The sequence below is a fragment of the Colius striatus genome, chromosome 14 (assembly GCF_028858725.1).
Source record: "Colius striatus isolate bColStr4 chromosome 14, bColStr4.1.hap1, whole genome shotgun sequence".
Classification (NCBI taxonomy): domain Eukaryota; kingdom Metazoa; phylum Chordata; class Aves; order Coliiformes; family Coliidae; genus Colius; species Colius striatus.
In genome coordinates, this window is record NC_084772.1 from 6,661,542 (window position 1) to 6,679,432 (window position 17,891).

Genomic DNA, 17,891 nt, shown 5'->3' on the forward strand with positions numbered 1-17,891 from the left:
GCAAGGTGGTTATGCTGGGATTACACCTGTACCTCCCTGTGTTTTTATGTAAATAAACGGTTCAATGTAAATAAATGGTTTCACTTGACTGCTCTTGAGTAGAAGACTTTAAAAAGGTAATTTTCATTTTCACGGTCTACTGAAAGACAAGAAATATTTTAGACAGACATACTGAAATCTTTTTCATCCCTGAGGACTTCAGTGTGTTTTCTTCCACTTCACCCTCTCCTCATTTTTCCCCCCCTCAAAAAACCAAGAATTTTATTCAAGCAAATAGCCATATGCAACATGACAGTGGAACAGATATCCTTATTTGTAATCTTCATTACTGCAACAATTTCCACTACTATAAATTACAGACACTAGCGTTACCACCACTAATGGGGATGCCACACACATCCTCTCAGTCTGGGTCCCTGACAGCCACTAGGCTTTCATACAATAAAACATTCTACTGGTTTAGAGTTTCAGAAATTTAGCTCACGAACATGGTATGAAATGGGCTTTTTTATGAACTGCAAGTGGTATTTAGAACATCAAAGGGCTTCAGGCATCTGTATTTATTTTGTGCCCTCCTGCCACTAATATCACACTGGGGAATGCAGCTGTGGCATGCTGAGCTCTTCAGACAGGTGGCAGTCAGAGGCATAGATAGTTTGCAGCTCACAGGATAACTGATCAACCTCTTCAAAACAGTTGCACGAAACCAAGGCAAACTACCTCAAATTCTATCTTGGTGACTTTGATAATAAACTGTAGTTTCATTGCAAGACACAAGAAACAGGTTGCAAATCTTGAGGCTCTACTACAGTAATAGCACAGGCTGCAACGGTACCAGACCCAGGTTGTGAATATTTCCTGTGATGAGGTGTTTTTGAAATGGTGGTTCTGTTGACTGCTTGCAGGGAAATAAAGTGACCTCCCACATAAGGCTACATACATACCAGGTGAAGTCTCATCTCCTAATAAGGAAAGTCCAAGATGACCAACTCTTGGAAGTATTTGTGTGAAAACACATCAGAATACTTTCCTCCAGTATTCTCCCTGGGACCTTCCCAACACAGCCAGTCTCCTCCAACTTCTGATGCTATTTTGTCAATGTGCACGACTATCAGGAATCTTGCAACACATGGTATTTTACCTTAAGCCTCAGTTAGGATCACCACTTTGTACACTTACCTTATTTAGGGACTAGGAGTTAGAAACTCTCACAACAAGCCAATATCCTAACAACTGCTTTGAGAAGCTGAAGAGAGTCTGTTAAAGAGCATGAAGCAAAGGAGCTGACACAGTCATTCCCAAATCAAAAGCTGTTCACTTCAGGACAGAAAACAGCTTGATTTTACCGTATCTGACATCAGGATCACGAAAATTTCACAAACCAACCTCCCTCATACACAGGAGGGACCATGAAAGGGTTAGGCACATGACATCTTACCTGGAACACCAATGAGAATTTGGCATTCTTAGGGCTTGTTGATGGTTGAAGACGACGAGAGGCAGGGAAAAAAAAAGTCTTCATTTTGCAGAATAACTTTACAGCAGGATCTCCTGGATGGCACTTTCCTCCTTGGGTGGGAGAGCTTGAAAGGAGGCAGTGTTAAAACAATAATTGTAGCCTTGATTTGTCTAATTTGAAAATGTTCCTGGATTCTGTTAAGTATAGAAATCCTAGAGTTTGAATAATGTTAAATAGGTCTGGGTTTTTTAAACATTAGCTAAACAGAATATAAAATATTCTAAACTGAAGCAAAAATGTACCAAAGGTAAACGAAAAGTCCTGCAAGCTGCAGTGTTTCAGGGCGTTGTGCTTTAACCCCAGCCGGCACCACACACCATGCAGCTGCTCACTCTCTCGCTCCTTGGCCACCCCAGTGGCTTTTATTTCATTACTAGAAAAGGTTTTCTCCTAAAAGAATAGTTTTCTTTGGGGAAATGTGAACTGAAACTTACCTTTGTCATGAGAAACACTTAACCATTCTTGCTGTAACTTTTAACAGAAAAACTAAATTTGACAAACCATTAGCTAAAAATGAAGTGATGCAAGATTTTCTGTTACTTACGGAAAGCTATTATTTCCTTTTCCTCTAAATGTGATAAATAAATGGAATCTCCTATTTGTAGAACATTGGGGCTATTTAGATAAACCAGGGAAGTTATTTTGTAAACTCCCAGAGCTACACTAAGCATAATTAATCTCCTCTCTAGACATCAACACAACCCTGATGTCTCAGCAACATACAGATGTAATATCTGAAGTGCTCAGCCACAGCAGTGTAAATGCCACCTTACACTGATATTGCTTATGTTGAAGGTAACCATAGATGTAACAGAACTCAATCAACTTTCACATCACAAATAATGTCACATAATGCTACACTGTAGATCCCTTTACAGTGACCCACATACACTAGAGCCCACTTCATCTCAGTGCAGCCTCAACACAGGCACTAGGAAGGAAACAGTCATTTTGATGGTGTATCAGTCCTGTCATACAGAGCAATAAATGAAAAACAGATTAGTGAATAACATGGCAGAATTCTCAGAGATAAAACGTAACAAATACGAATTTGCCTGGGATACCTTGTTAATGGTGTCATCTGACCATCATATACCGATACTCATTTCAAAAAGGTTCAAAGAGGCGCAAGAACACTAGGATCATCTGTTCCTTGGAAACAGTTTTACTGAAAACCACATCTAATTATCTTTCAGTATACAGACCAAGAGGATTGGATCATAAAATTACAAGCCATGATTCCTCCTCCCCATTTTTAAAAAACAATCTATGACAGTTTTCTAGAGACCTGTTCAAATGAATTTCAAACACAGTATTAGGGATTCTGCATGACTTCCACAGAAAAACCTGGAGAACATGAGAACAGAGCTCATATGCACATGAGCATTTTTATCACCTGTGCATTAATTTGAGAAAGCAGAATCTCAGAAAAGATGATCATGATCAGGAGACAAAATTCAGACTGGAATACTTCAAGTGCAGTGACAGGTTAAAACAAGAAGGCACTTGACAACCAGGAGACATGTCCATGCCCTGTAAGAAATGCGTGAAAAATAGCAAGTGCTGTGTACCTAACAGACTTAGTAAACATGTAGAAAGTAATGCAGTTTTAAAGATTCAGAAGGTACTCCACTGCCAACATGTCTACACTGGAGCATTAGATGTATTGTTAACTGTATGTAATTAAGTTAACTTTTGGACCACAACCTAGACTGTATACTCTCTAAATGTAACTACTGATAGGCTGGAACAAGAGCTTAGTCTGTTTCTAAGACAACAGAAATACAGGAAATCAGCTCCCAGAAACGTTATGCAACAGTAAAGCATGGTCTTCCAGAGAGGGGGTGGGGAATGGGTCCGTGGTGTTACATTGGCTTTATTTTTTGTTGTTGTCAAGGTTTAAAGAATAATTTCAGTTTTAGAACATAACTTTTTCTGCTGAAACACAAGTGTTAATCCTTACACAGACAGCGTTATTTTCACATACTGAGGCCGACATCATGGGTAGTCAAAGAATATGTTTAATAAAAAATAATTAAACTTCCATTTGCTCTATAGAACATCATAGAAAGTAATTCAATAAATTACAAATGACTTTTAAGACGCTTGTTCAACTACAGAAAGCAAATTCAGACTACACAGAACACAACTGGCAAATATTGCAAATGTCCAAAAAAAACCAAACCTTGGACTAAGACTTGGATCATGAAGCCTGAAACAAGGGATAGAAATACAAGGCAATAACAGCTAAGGTTCTTTTAGTAACTACCAACACACACTTTATCATCACCTTGGATATCCTTTTAACTTCAGTATTAGTGTAATTCTACTGAGGTTTCCTTATAACCCTTAACTTTATACAACCGTATTTGCATATAGTTTAGCTGATAGTGGGACACTTTTTCCCCTTCTGTTTCAAACTGATTAAAAATAAAACAAACATTATGTTCAAGTCTACACCAGCCTTCATTACTTGAAACTGTAATTGCCTTATCACATAGAAAGAATCACTGGAATGGTAACCAAACTCACTTGACCATAATTAGGAAAATACTTTCTTTCATAAATCTGATATAAATTAGGTTTTAGCCACAAGATTTAGGATTTGTTTTGTGGGGTAAGGGTGGGAAGTGATGGTATTATTGACATACTCCATCAGCAAACTAAGTTAACAACTGTTTGTAAAACTTTGGCTATTTCATAGATGCATCCTAGTTAAATAAAAGTGCTATGTTACAAAGGGCAAAATATTAAATATGAAATACTTTTTTTTTTCCATGATGAAGAATTGCTACCCCCTTCTCTTGGCAGTTTTCAGTTTTCACTATTGCTAAGACACTGCATGAAGGGCCAAAAATCAGAATACTATTTGGGAAAATACGTAACCAGCACAATCCAAATGGTACTTGTATAATTGTGTAATCACATGTAATACTGCTTCTAATCATGGGGCTAGTTATTTTGCACATAGAAACTTATATTTCATTGGTAAAGTTCTTGATAAAAAACAACACAGTTGTTTTACTGTACAAGCAAGCAACAGAACTATATCAAAATATACAGTTTTTGTTTATTTTTAAATTTATCCCTTTGTAAAGCTTTTAAAATGACTTCTACTAGTACCTGTATCTATTTTCTCTTAACACTTGCCTATTCTTGGACCGCAAATGATGTAACCAAAGTCAACTGAAGTCTCAGTTGGTTCAGAACTTCCGTAAATGCGAATCTGGGCCTTGACTGTGTCAGAGTAATAGCAGCTTAAGAAGAAGGAGGAATCATATCACACATCAAACATTAGACAGATTTTATATAGTAAAGGGTTCTAAGGACTTGGACTTAAAACAGATGCTTTATGCCCTGTTACTGTGGTTTCTAGGAATAATTTGTCATCCTTACTATTCAAAGTGCTTTTTCCTTAGTGGGTAACTCAGCATAATATATGAAATGACATTTAGTATTTAGTTGGATTTTAATCTTCAGAGAAGTTTAAACTCAAAAGGAGTTCAAAACTATCTATACTTTATTTGCCATTATTAACTGGTAACTCCAGGAGGTTTTATGACATAAAACACAAATAGAAATCTACACAAACAAAGCAAACAAACAATTTTTACATGAAGTATGCAGTGTTGAAAGGTCTTTTCAGTGGCACTTTATGACAGTTTGCCTCTTCTGAGTCTTGGGGAAACTACTCCTCATTTTGGGACTTCTAATTCTGCAGAGGGAGCCCAAAACTTTACAAGGTATAAACTAAACAGATCTACATGGTGCCAAGTAGCATGAGATAAGACAGTTTTTGCTTTACTTTCCCCTTATTGCTGTCAAAGAGAACAGCTGTAATAAGGGGGAATAAAACCCCAACAGTCATATCTCAAATAACTCAGATTTTAACATGATATACAGGATGTCTTTAGAAAACAAAACAAACCCTGAAAACAAGTAATAGAAACCAATGTAAACTTCCTAAACTAACTCAGCTGAGGTAACAGGTAGCCAGTTTAATTGGCTGACTGGGAAAAAATTTATCTTCTTTTAAACACACTTGTACCTGAATTGGAAACAGCAGTGCATCACAACACTAGAGCATTTTCATGTAATTAAAGCAATGGATGGTGATGTAGATTCTACAGCTTTCATGACATTCATTAGCTGCCCAAATTATTGCTGAGTTTTGATCTGTAAATTATAAGTGTCAAGGAGGCTGTAAAACTATATTCAAATTAAATCAATAATATGCATAAAGTATTCTGTGTTCACTGCAAATATATTAAATATACAGCTCTTACTTGAGCATTATTTTCATAAAATTAACCCCCCAACAAAATTATAATGCCTTTTGTTGTAATTTTACACCATTGTGTATTTGATAGTACATACAAGTTCAGAAACTTATGAACTTCAAGAAATATTACATGCAAAACGTCTCTGAAAGCAGTTTGCACTTCTAAACAAATACTGAAATGTTCGGTCAGTAAATCATTGATGCACTCAACACTGGGTTATTTACAATGACATAATTAAAGAATAAATTCAAAATCAGTTTATAATTTAAGTGCAGAGTCTGGGATCAGTCTTCATCACTAGAATCTGAATCCTCAGATGAAGACGATGTACTATCAGATCCAGATGAAGCATCTGCTTTCTCTGAACCCTCATCTGTGCTGTTTTCATTGTGAGAGCTTGGCTCTGTTCCCCCTTTGTCTTCCTGATCTCTAACCTTAGAATTTTCCTCTTTTTCTTCTGTGGGCTTGGCTGAGCCTGTGTCATTGCTTTCACTGTTCTGTACATCAAAAATAGTAGACTGAGACAAAGCTGGGATATGAAGATTAAGGCCTGGAGTGAGAAGCATCCCTGGGTAAAGTATGTTGGACAAAAGTAATGGGTTAAGAGAGAGAGGATTGGCAGCCGCAGCAGCAGCAGAGGATGTCGAAGGAGAACTTGAAACAGAGTTTTCACCACCAGTGTCCGTGTTTTGGTCTTCTGTCCTTTCTTTCTTTGTATCTACCTCCTTTGAATCGCTTCCCTTTTTTTCCTCCGAAATAGATTCTGTAGACTTTGTCAGGAGTCCTCCCATGCCCAGCAAGTTTGGTAATCCAGCCATCCCTGACAGCAGCATGGGGAACATGGCAGCCACGTTCTTAGCTTCTCCTCCAGCAGTTAAGCCAGACGGCATTCCCATTAACCCTGCCGTGACTTGCAGCGACTGCAGGCTCTGCAGGTTTTGTTGTAAGGCCTGAAGGCTGGGCAGATCCACCCCGGGGAGCAGCCCGTTGGCCAGCAGCGGGGTGACGGGTGCGCTGGCGGCACTGGCAGCTGCCGCGGCCTTCGCCATCTCGCTCTTGGGGCGCCGCCCCCGCCGGCTCACTTCCTCCCGCACCACAGGCCCCGTGAGGATACGGTCAAACATGCCTTCTGGAAGGAATCCCTGCAACACACACAGTGGGTATTTGTAGTATTTTGAAAGCTTAAAGGTGGAAAGTAAAAGCAAACAAGAGACCCTGGTGTCAAAGTTAAGTCTGGTACTAGCACAGCAGCTTCATCTCCATACAGCTCACAGGAATTGTTGGTGACTTTGGGCTATCACAAATACATGAAGGCCCATTTCCACAGCAAGATCTACATAAACGTCTTCTCAGATCCTCTGCTAACTTATCCTTAGAGGTTTGTTTGCAGAAATACAGCTAATTAGAAGAACAATCTCAATTTAAGACATAAACTGGCATTTCTTTGCAATATTACCACATTCCAATCATGTGACGGTTTAATTAAAAAAATGAGCTACTCTAAATTTGAGTTAAATATAAGTGTGATTGCACACAGATCAACAATCTCTGAGCCCTTTTTATTAAATTGCTAGTGTCAGTTTAAGAAAGACATGGGCAACACTGAAGTTGCAGTGCAGACCTACTTCTAAAAATGTAGTAATATGTTAGTCTCATTCCCTCCACTGGATTCTCAACACTAGCTGTTAGCTAAAAACAAAAGCTCTAAGAAATAGAAACCAGAAATTCTAGATAGTAGAAAATAGCTATATTAATACTTATAAGTATTGTAAGTACTTATAAGAAAAAACTATTTCACTGTGAGGGTGAGGGAGCAGTGGCACAGGCTGCCCAGAGGGGTTGTGGAGGCTGCTTCCTTGGAGGTCTTCAAGACCCACCTGGACATGTTCCTATACGACCTGATCTAGGTGAACCTGCTTCTGCAGGGGGGTTGGACTAGATGATCTCTAAAGGTCCCTTCCAACCCTACCATTCTCTGATTCTACGAATACTTCACTTATATTTTGATTGAAGACGGTAATTTCTTAGAAGTGCACACAAACTAAACCGATTAAGAAGTAAAGTTATAGTTATCTTCCCCTCTGTAACTTCAAGAAGAGGAAAGTATTCTGTGGGCTGGTATCTTTCCTAAAGACCTTCAAGGCAATATTTATGAGATGAAAAAGTCGTGGTATTACAGCACCTTCAATCACATGTCTAATTTGGACATGCCAGCCATTGTCCCTCCCTCTCCTCCTACTCAGAGCTGTGCCAGCAATCTCGTTTAGAGAACAGAGCTGGCATAAAAAAAGCTAACACTGACACACATTCCACATTTAATACAATACTACAAATGAAAAGCATGCCTTTTGGCATGCCCTTTTTCCCTGTTTGCCTTATTTAAGATACATTTCATGTTACAGTTAACTTATTGTGCAAATACTCACAGACTGTTTTACGACTTCTCCCCATTCAGGAGCCACTCCATACTCTGGATTTTCTTTCAAGAACCTGCACAAATCCTTCAGAGGGGGAGCAAATGCACCCCCCACCTGAGAAACAGAAGAAAATAGTCAGGAAATACTTCTCATTTGATAAGAAAAAAAAAAAAAAAATCAACATTCGTACCTGACACTTGCTTTTTATATAGAACACCACAAAATAAGTCTCACTTTACATTATGAATGAGTAAGATACAGCTTTTGAACAATTCCTGGTAGCATATGCGAGACACACTTCCCTTGTTCCAAGTCTACAGAACTAAAACTTGTCTATTAAACTCATACTTTGAAACTTCAATATTTTACATTCCTACTGTTTAATTTAAGACATGCAATGGAAGAGCAACCACACAAATAGAGAACAATAGTGGTCCAACCGTTACTATGAAGGTTGTAACTACAATCCTGTTAAACTTCTCCTTTGTACACTAGATCAGTCCTAGGCTATCATCTCAGTCAATTTTTAAAAATATTTCTATTAAAAGGCTCTGCCTCTGTTGTGAAATCATGTCTTGCTTTTTTTTAGGCCAAAAAGGCTATGTTAAGATGCTAGGCATCATGTCCTAATAAAATCATATAGAAAGGAAAAAGTCCAGTTTCTTATCAACCTTTTCTACAAACTACAACTTAAGCTCACATTTTTTAGGCTCCTTTTGGACCCCTCAACCCCTGCCACTAAATGTGTAACCGAACTGAAGAATGAAAAAATAAGTTCAGTGATGCAGAGAAGTTTGGGACAACTTATATATGGGAAAAGTGAGGTTAACAAAATAAGAGTTTCAGCTATGGTGTACAAATTTATCAGAAGATAAAAAAGTCATCATGAAAATACAAGCTTTTATAGCAAGCACTGTTCAAATCTCTCACTCCTTGATCATCATCTTTGAAAGGATTCCTCGGGGCATAGCTTACTGTAGAGCAGCAAAGGTCTGTTTTTCAAGTGATTAGCAACCTATGGGTTCCTCTTTAGAGCTGCTGTCTCAATGCACTGAAAAGATTAACGACTCTCAAAATTCTGTCTCAGTCTCCTCTACACATGCACAAAGATTCTGACCTTAATATAGCACCATAAAAAAAAAAAAGTCCTGCTTTCCTTGCATCTGCTCTTTATAAAGAACAGCTAGCAGTATCACAAGAGAAAATGTTCCACACATTGACATGATACCTCAAAGACTCCCACTGCACTGCAGCTCTGGTACTACATTGACATTCAAAGACACCATCTCACGCATCTATCTAAATTTGTTCAATAAACAACACAACATTCTGCATGCTTTTCTTGAATATTGTCTTTTAGCTTTCCTCAAAGCTTCTTCAAATGCATTATGCCTTCCCCAAACTTTGATCAGCTTTGAATTTGAGTCTGAATTCAACATTTGGTCTCATCTTCCATTGCTAGGATTTTATACAGGAAGTCCCCTTCTACTTTTGTTCTCCTGTTACACTACCCTTTAACCTAGCAATGGGATTTATAATCGTTACATACTGATGGACCATAAAGCTCAAATCTCAGAGGTAACTGAAAAAACAATGCAGTACACAGGACTTAAGCAATTCCAATGGACCTTTCTCTGCAGGATGCACTACCACTACAATTTTGAACATGCCAAAAGTAGCAATGAGAAAATGTACCCAAAATTTAGAACTCATGAGAAGTCGCTACTTCGATCACATCACCACGTATTTCCTGCCTTTGTATTAGTCAATGGCACAAATACTGCAACAAACAAGGTGTTCAAATTCTATCAGAACATAAACCATAGGGTTTCTAGCCATATCTTACATATTATCATAGCTGAAAAACATTTACTACAAGGTTGTCACTGACTTTCTTGCTCTGTGCAAAAATCTTTCATTTGTACACAGTATAAATGTAAGTGTAGTATATAGTTCCTCATTTCAGTTAACTTCCTTTGGGGAATGTCAGAATGGCATCAGTACTACAAATACCTTTCTTGCATTTCTTCTATTGATGAGCTGAACACGTTCTTCACCAGTCAAACTATTAACGTCCAGTTTATTTGGGTTCCGACAACGGTGTCTCTTTTGTTTGGGCCTCCCATCATGCAGCTGCATCCTCTGTTATAAAGGAATTAAAAAGAAAATTACCTTTCTGTTATAACTAAATGATATCTGTGGATTCTTGAGTCAGGTATTCATCTGAAGCCGTCTTTGACTTCAGAAATATTTCAGTAACAATTCAGTAATCACAGTCATACAATAAGCGGCCCAGTGAGCAGCAGTAAATCCTCTCTCTGATGCCTCTAGCCACTGATTAGTATCAATAATTTTTCAGCTTTCAACAACGCTTTAGCTGTCAGGAATATTGTTTTGTAGCATATCATCTTTAAGGGGAAATAAGGTTGCTAATCCAGATGTCATACATACTGTTTTCTTACATGCTGTTCAACATGAACAAATCTCAAATTCAGAGGTAACATAATGAGAACATCACTCCCACACAAGCATCACTGCCACAGCACTCTAACGTAGCTCTGAGATACATCCCACAGTAAAGTCTTTAATCCTCTTGCACATCACCAAATATGCTGTTACACATTTTCAGCTCCATCATCAGTACCATGGTAATATGACTTTTCTCATCTTAGATTTTTTTTTTCCTAATCGTAGGTGAAATTAGACAAAAGACCAAGTGCCTTTATTTAGTATGGCTTTTCTGGGTAATTGCATTTGTGAGGGAAAAGGAAGGCTTGAGGAGCTCAAATTATGTAAAAATAAATGGCTGTTTTCCTTTTCCTTAAAAAGAGAGAGTAATAATGAAGGAATAATTTCACGTAACATAGAATACAAATCCTAAAACACTTCACAAGAATGTTTTACTATTTAGATAAAGTAGAGCTGAACGGAACACTCACAGGAATACAAGCTCCTGAATCTTCAACATATCCAGGATGTTCCTTAAGCCACCTTTCTAAATCTTTTCTTTTGGGGGCATCATCACCTGCAAGCCTTGTTCCATCTTTCAGGTTAATAACAGGAACTGGACTCTCTGCATCAAGCATGCCTTGGGACTGCGTGTAAGTGAGTGCTGGGTTTATTCCTGCAGCAACTTGACAGGAGTTAATACCTGGATTAACCTGGAGAAATTGAGAACATTTGACTAAGTTCTCCATAGAAAATAAACAACTACCACAATTTCATGTATGACACAAGGAAGGCCACAGTCTGGCAGATCATTATGCACACACTCATGGACTCAGTGAGACTCCTCATGCCACAGTTAGCACCTCTTATGTCAATGTACAACCAAGTCCGGTAGCAGATTTTACAGGAAAGGATGTCAAAGTGTTTCTAGTTCAAATACCAAGTTTCTAATAATATATCATTGATTGCAGTTCAAGAAAACCACACTCAAACTTACTTTTAAAAAATAGTTACTAAATATTAGATAGACACAATTAAAACCCTACCAGCTCTTATTTGTGTAGTCAAAAACTGTCAGTGAATCGTTTCAGAAAAGACTCCCAAAGCCCACAGTTTTGAGTAATAAGATCTTTGTGGTATGTTGACAGCTGGTTATGCTCGGCTAAGGGATTAACTGTAATTTAAGCCTTATTTTTGGATCCAAAACCAAGTTTACTTACATGATTAGGCTGTTTATTTCTATTTAAAAAGAGGACATCAACTCCCTCCACATTCTTCCTTCTTCCTCTTCTCTTTTTGACTACAGGCTGACTGTCAACTATGACTCCATTGGCACTGGCTGTTAAGTAACTGGAAGTACCTAATTAATGATGCAATAAAATTAGTGACAGATGTTTGAGCTGTTTATAACAAGAAACATATCAGAATAGAAAATGAAAATAAGATTACTTGAAATCGTGCAAGTGCATATAATATCTAACAAAAATTGCCTATTGTTTTATGACTGTTTAAAACACTATTAATATCAGGCTCTGAAAAGCCACTCCTACTATGAGTTATACTGCCTCTTACTCTCTCCAAATAAATCTGTACAGGGGGACAGCTGTTAAAAACTGCTGATGTCACACACAGAGGCAGACACCCCTCTGTAAATGAGAAACGTTCAAAATGCACGTGAAGGTAGGATTTTTTTTGAAGGAAAAGTTTTCCTCCTCCTGTGTGTGGCATCTCAATGAACTGCAGTCATTTAATCAGAAGCTGGCCTAAATCAAGTACACGGTTTAATAACTTGGAATATTTTACTCCAAATGTTAACTGCTTACTTTAGGCTCATTTTTATTTGTTAGTGTACACTTACTGTTATTTTTTTACCAAAAATTACTTCTAGACTATTGTCATCCACTGCTTCTTTACATGAAACACAGGAAAAAATATGAAGAGTGCAAACTAACACAGGTATAAATTTGGAACTCTTCATCTTTACTTACAAACTAGCCACAGTAAGTTCTGAGTTAAACTGATTACTGTCAGTACAGGGTGATGTACTTTATAAATATTAAAATCTCCTTGTGGGGGTGTTTATAATGTATAATGGCACCCTTCTAATAAAGGTGCATTACAGTAACTGACACTGTGAGGAGTATTCATATGGCCCAAGCTCATGCCTCAACTTTTGTGCTCAGTTTTCCTAACACATTGGAGAGAATTCCTCCAGACTGCAGTTAGAACAACTAACATAGCAAATATCTCTCTCTACTGCCTGTAACGTGGAGAGCAACTGAAGAACCCAGAAGATAAAACTTCCTCCTAACCCGTATGCCCTCTGACACTTTAGGTACCTGATTTGGGAAGTGACTTTGGGAAGTTGACAAGGCTGGTTTCAGATGCATTCTGGAGTTCATGTAGCCGAGCCAGGTATTGCTGCTGTCCCAATGCCCCCTCCTCACTTTCAAATGGCCTTTTCTGAGACAGTCCCTGCTTCTGAAAAGTCAATTTCAAACCACCTTCCTGTTAAATAAATGCCAGGGTTAGAAGAGTCTCTTCTGAAGCAGAAATGACTACTTCATTATCAGGATTCTCACATACAAACACTTACTCTGGAAGAGTTGAGGAAGAATGAAAACATTGTCTTAGACCTTTAAAAACAAGTCTTGCTGCTTCTCCACATAAAAAACCCAAATCTGAGCAGAGTTCCATGGAATTCCTTCTTCTATAAACCAATTTTAAATTATCTACCACCTCAACTGAAAAAATCCAGACACTGAACAGCTGCCTACCTCCCGAATCCAGCCCTAAAGCAACGTCAAACCCAATTGCAAGAGGAAATTACCATAATGTGCTATGAACAGGTCTCAAACTACAGAGAAGGAAAATGTTTGAAGCTTCTAGCCTGTATTTAAACTGTGAAATCTACCTCTAACCCTCTAAAAGGTCAAGAAATAACCAAATGCTTGCTGCATAGGACATAATGAAACGTTCTAAAAGAAGTCAAATGACACAAATACCTTTTTTTTCTAACCAGGTTTCTTATAAACAGCATAAAACAAGCTGTCTGAGGAAGGAACAGAATGGCAAAATTTCCAGAGAAAGAAGTATCAATGATTCCATCCAGTGGCTTATGCAAATTCAAAAAAAAAAAAAAAAAAAAGCCAAAAAACACCAAACCAAAGCAAGAAAAACCCCTAAAAACCAAAACCACTCCCCCAAAGAGTCAAAGCCAAACCCCAGAAGCTGCAGACCCAAATACCCACAAACAAGTGTGTGAAGGAAGTGAGAGTGAGAGCAGGCAGCCACTTGCAGGTAAAGCATGCCGCACACCGCAATCGCAATCAGGTCCTAGGGCAATAAAAATAAACATACGTCATTGATTTTCACTGTAAACTCCTTTTCTCGTACATGCTTCTTCACCTTTGACATCTGTGGTGACTGATCATATTCTTCTTTAACACCTGCAAGAGGGGGTGTTGGTGCGTTGGGCTCGCTGTAATCTGCAGCTGCACCTGGACTATCCAGAAGTTTGGTTGTGTAGAAAGATGCCACTGTATTGCTGTCATAGCTCCTTCTTGCTGAAGGCCATTTACCTTTCAACACTGTTTGACAAATACTGTCAAGTCGATTAATCATAACTCGATCCTAAAAAACAGAGATAATGTTTTTAGAAGAGCAGTGTTTACCAACAACTGCACACATGACATTTATACAGTACTTCTAAAAGGAAATCACAACATTTTTAATCACTGGACTTAAACATGTCCAAGTTCCTGGATTCATACTGATTGCCTCTGCAAGTTTGTGGTAGCCAACTCTGTACTTAATTTCACCACCTGTAAACAAATATGCAACATCTCTCATCTATACAGGGTATGAGACCTAATGTGTTTGAAACACATATCTCACTGATTTTTAAAGAGAAGACACAGTAACTACCAGAGTAGTATTTGTAGGCCTGGCTTTGACTCACTGGTAGCAGAGTCTGAATCTATGGGCAGCACCATTACATATCTGGCAAACAGAATTTATGAAACTTCTTCTCACATCTCATTTCAGGTTTTGAAAACACATTATTCCTCACTCACAGGAGTCAAACACAGGTTTGTCTTCACTTGCACAATATGTTCAACTCAAGTCCCAGAAAACTCAGCTAAGAAATGTTGACTCCAGAAAATACCAGGTTTTCTCACAGTGCAGCTATTTGGCAAGTTACAAATGCAAATGCTAAATGCACCAGTTCCATCAGCAAACGTGGGGTTTTTTTGTCAAGTTCAGGACCTTCCCCTATACCTAAAAGTCAGATTTTTATACTCTGAATGTCCCTTTTCACAACCTGCCAAGCACCTGTGACACTGAGGTTGTGCTCTCCCTTCTCAAAATGAACATTCAAAAACTACGAAAAGCAGACTTTAGACATAAATGCATCTTCCAGGAACAAATGAACTAAATTTCCTGAAGTTCAGATCCTATAGCTCTTTTCCCTATTTCACCATCCTTTTTGTCTCATGTGTTGCCTTCCTTTTCCTTCATTACAAGCTTGTGATCTGGCTCTTAATTTGCAAGAGAATTTACAACTCATGCCTGTTCCACAAAAGGAGATTTTGAAGTGATGGCTTCTTAATTAAAATGATAGTGTATTTTTTTATTCAGCATATGCCTAGCAACATTGTACAGATGTTAAAACATGTCAAAATTTCTTAAGAATTGCTGAAAAATAGAAGCATTAAAAAGTCACAAAAATTAACATCACATGGACTTTCCTACTCTTCAAAAAAACCCCAAGTCTCACACAAAAATCAGTATGTATAACACTGACTATATGTGCAAGGAGACTTTTCAGACTCTGAAAATGTCCAAGTCAATCCTATTTTCCTTATACACCAGGAAAGAAATCTATCAAAAAATAAATCACAGTTAAAGTCTAAGTTGTAAAGAGGCATTCCAGCAATTCGGTTTTTGCTTCATCTTAGTTAAGTTGGTAACTGCAAGAATAAGAAACTGCTCTGTGATCTTCCAAGCTACAACAGTCATAGAATTCAGATATAGCTAACTAGTTTGAAAATATCCAGTACTTATTTCAAACAAGATAAACTATTATCTTTTCCAAGTACTTTCACTAATTTACATATGGAATCGTACAGTTAAATTTTAACATACAAGTTGTATTACATCAAGTGCTTCAGTCAGCCTATACTTTAACTCACTTAGGATCTTGCAATGCAGCTGAACAAGGCTTACTACTATGAAGAAAGCTCTTCTAGTACTTCTTGCTTTGTTTAAATTTTTTTCACTTCTCTAAACAATTCCTCTCAGACTTAACACCATCCAAATTATCTTGTCTTCATCTTAAATATGCTCCCTTTTTTGTTTCCTATATGAACATTCTCTCTTTTCCAGATACAGCTATACAATTGCTGTAAAAAATGCATTGTCATAACTTTAGAATAATTTACCATTACTAAAATACTGTGTTTTTCCAAGATGTCCACACAACTCAGTGATATGGTTTTAATGTATTTAGTGGAACACTCATGTCACAGTCCACCTTTGCTTTTCAAAATAGAATTATAAACTTGCCTTTGGCCAGTAGGATGCAGCCAACATATATCCACCTTGTAGGAGGTAACTGGAATTTGGTGTTCCATTGTTCATCTGGAAACTGTCTTGTGTCTCATCTTGTGTTGTACTCAGAGAGGCTACACTCTCTTCATCATACGCTTTTATGTGTGGGGTTCCTTCTGCTAAATAAAACCACCAATATCATTTGATGTCTTGAAGAAGTTAATCACTGTAAGAGATTCAGGTGAACGAAATACACAGAACAACGCTTGCAGAAGGTCCAAACACAAAATTAAACTGAAGAACTCATCTTTTGTGGTTTTTTTAGGATGATTGCTGATCCTTCTCTAGGCCTGTAAATTCCACACGTATTCCTGTCAGCATTTCAAGAGCTTAACGGGTCAAACATGTAACTACCTGAAAACAGACATGCTTCAGCATAATCAGCCCCCGCTTATTTTAACATTTTTTGTTTGTAAGCCAATGTAAATGAAAATATAGGATTAAATGGAAATGAAAGGTATCATCAGAACATGGCAAATCTGCTGGGATACTGCTTTTAAATGTCATTTACTGGATGCACCTCGGAATGCTTTTTTTTTCATTATATCTTTCCAATATGTCCTCTGACTTTCTAATACTTCTTATTACTGTTTTACTTTTGCCTCCATCCAGATGGCAACACAAGTCTCACTAAGACCATGGGGAAATAACAGAATGAACCTAATAAAATTTAAAATAAAAAGGTGCTGTCTGAAAAGGTAAATCAAGCAGCAGCACAAGTAGTGAAGAGTACTGAAGGACAGTTCCTCAGAACTCAAATTTGATCTTAACAACAGCTATATACAGATCCAGTTTAGCTTTCCCTTAAAATTGTTTCAAATGTGAAAAGTATGCCAAAGATTCACAATCATTGTACAATATATGAAATACAATTTGGGTTTAAAATGAAAGTGCAGATGAAGTTCAGAGAATTTTCCAGCATTTACCAATCTCTTCAACAGCAGCTTACAGCAAAACAGCCACAGAAAGAAAGGCTGACTGATTTACAATATTTTTGCAGTCTGAGCATAGCACAATTACTGGTCTAATCAGACTGAGCTGGCAGAAAGCAAGCCTAATATTTGGACTTGTAGCACATGTTATAGCATCCACCAACTAGATCTAAATATTTATGTCATATAAGCATTCTTTTTCTCCTACTGCTTTAATGTTTGCATACAACTGTTCCCTCTGAAAATATCCTTCCACTGCTACAGGCAGCAGCATCTTAGTTACTTGGTTCAAGTGGCTCTTTGCTTGCCCAGTGATCATTTTCCCAGTAAATTAACCCCGTGGTTTCCATTTGTCATTTCCACAGATAACACCCTGAGGTACTGGGAAAAAAAACCCAAATTACTTATTTACTGTAATTCCACTATCTAACTTTATTCTATTCTGTCTTTTATTACCATTTGTTGTCATACAATAGAGAAATCTTTTCACATTCTGAGTTGCAATGGAACAAGAATAGAGGATACTTCATAGTATCAAAATCAGAAATTTTGAAGTCATGATTAGTTGGTTTGTTAAAAATTTTCCATCACTCCACTGATCAGAGGGTTTTGCTTTGACTTTGAAGCTTTCAAAAGTGTGTCTATTTTTCGTTCCTATTTGCTCTGTAACATGCTCTGT

General features: G+C 37.7%; 1 protein-coding gene across 11 annotated transcripts in view; it reads right to left on the bottom strand.

Annotated features, from left to right (window-relative positions):
• Positions 1 to 5,021: 5,021 nt before the first annotated feature.
• Positions 5,022 to 17,891, bottom strand: part of CHD9 (chromodomain helicase DNA binding protein 9) — an 89,260-nt gene continuing 76,390 nt past the window's right edge. For 9 of the 11 annotated variants that reach the window (XM_062007796.1, XM_062007792.1, XM_062007791.1 and 6 more), the window contains 8 exons: positions 16,236 to 16,399; positions 14,028 to 14,300; positions 13,003 to 13,175; positions 11,888 to 12,023; positions 11,159 to 11,380; positions 10,233 to 10,361; positions 8,229 to 8,333; positions 5,022 to 6,944 (listed from right to left, as the gene is read on the bottom strand). In XM_062007796.1, coding sequence (XP_061863780.1) covers positions 6,087 to 6,944; positions 8,229 to 8,333; positions 10,233 to 10,361; positions 11,159 to 11,380; positions 11,888 to 12,023; positions 13,003 to 13,175; positions 14,028 to 14,300; positions 16,236 to 16,399 — 2,060 coding nt within the window. In that variant the 3' untranslated portion in view covers positions 5,022 to 6,086. The remainder of the gene's footprint in view (positions 6,945 to 8,228; positions 8,334 to 10,232; positions 10,362 to 11,158; positions 11,381 to 11,887; positions 12,024 to 13,002; positions 13,176 to 14,027; positions 14,301 to 16,235; positions 16,400 to 17,891) is intronic. The other 2 variants (XM_062007798.1, XM_062007797.1) reach the window with 1 other exon arrangement.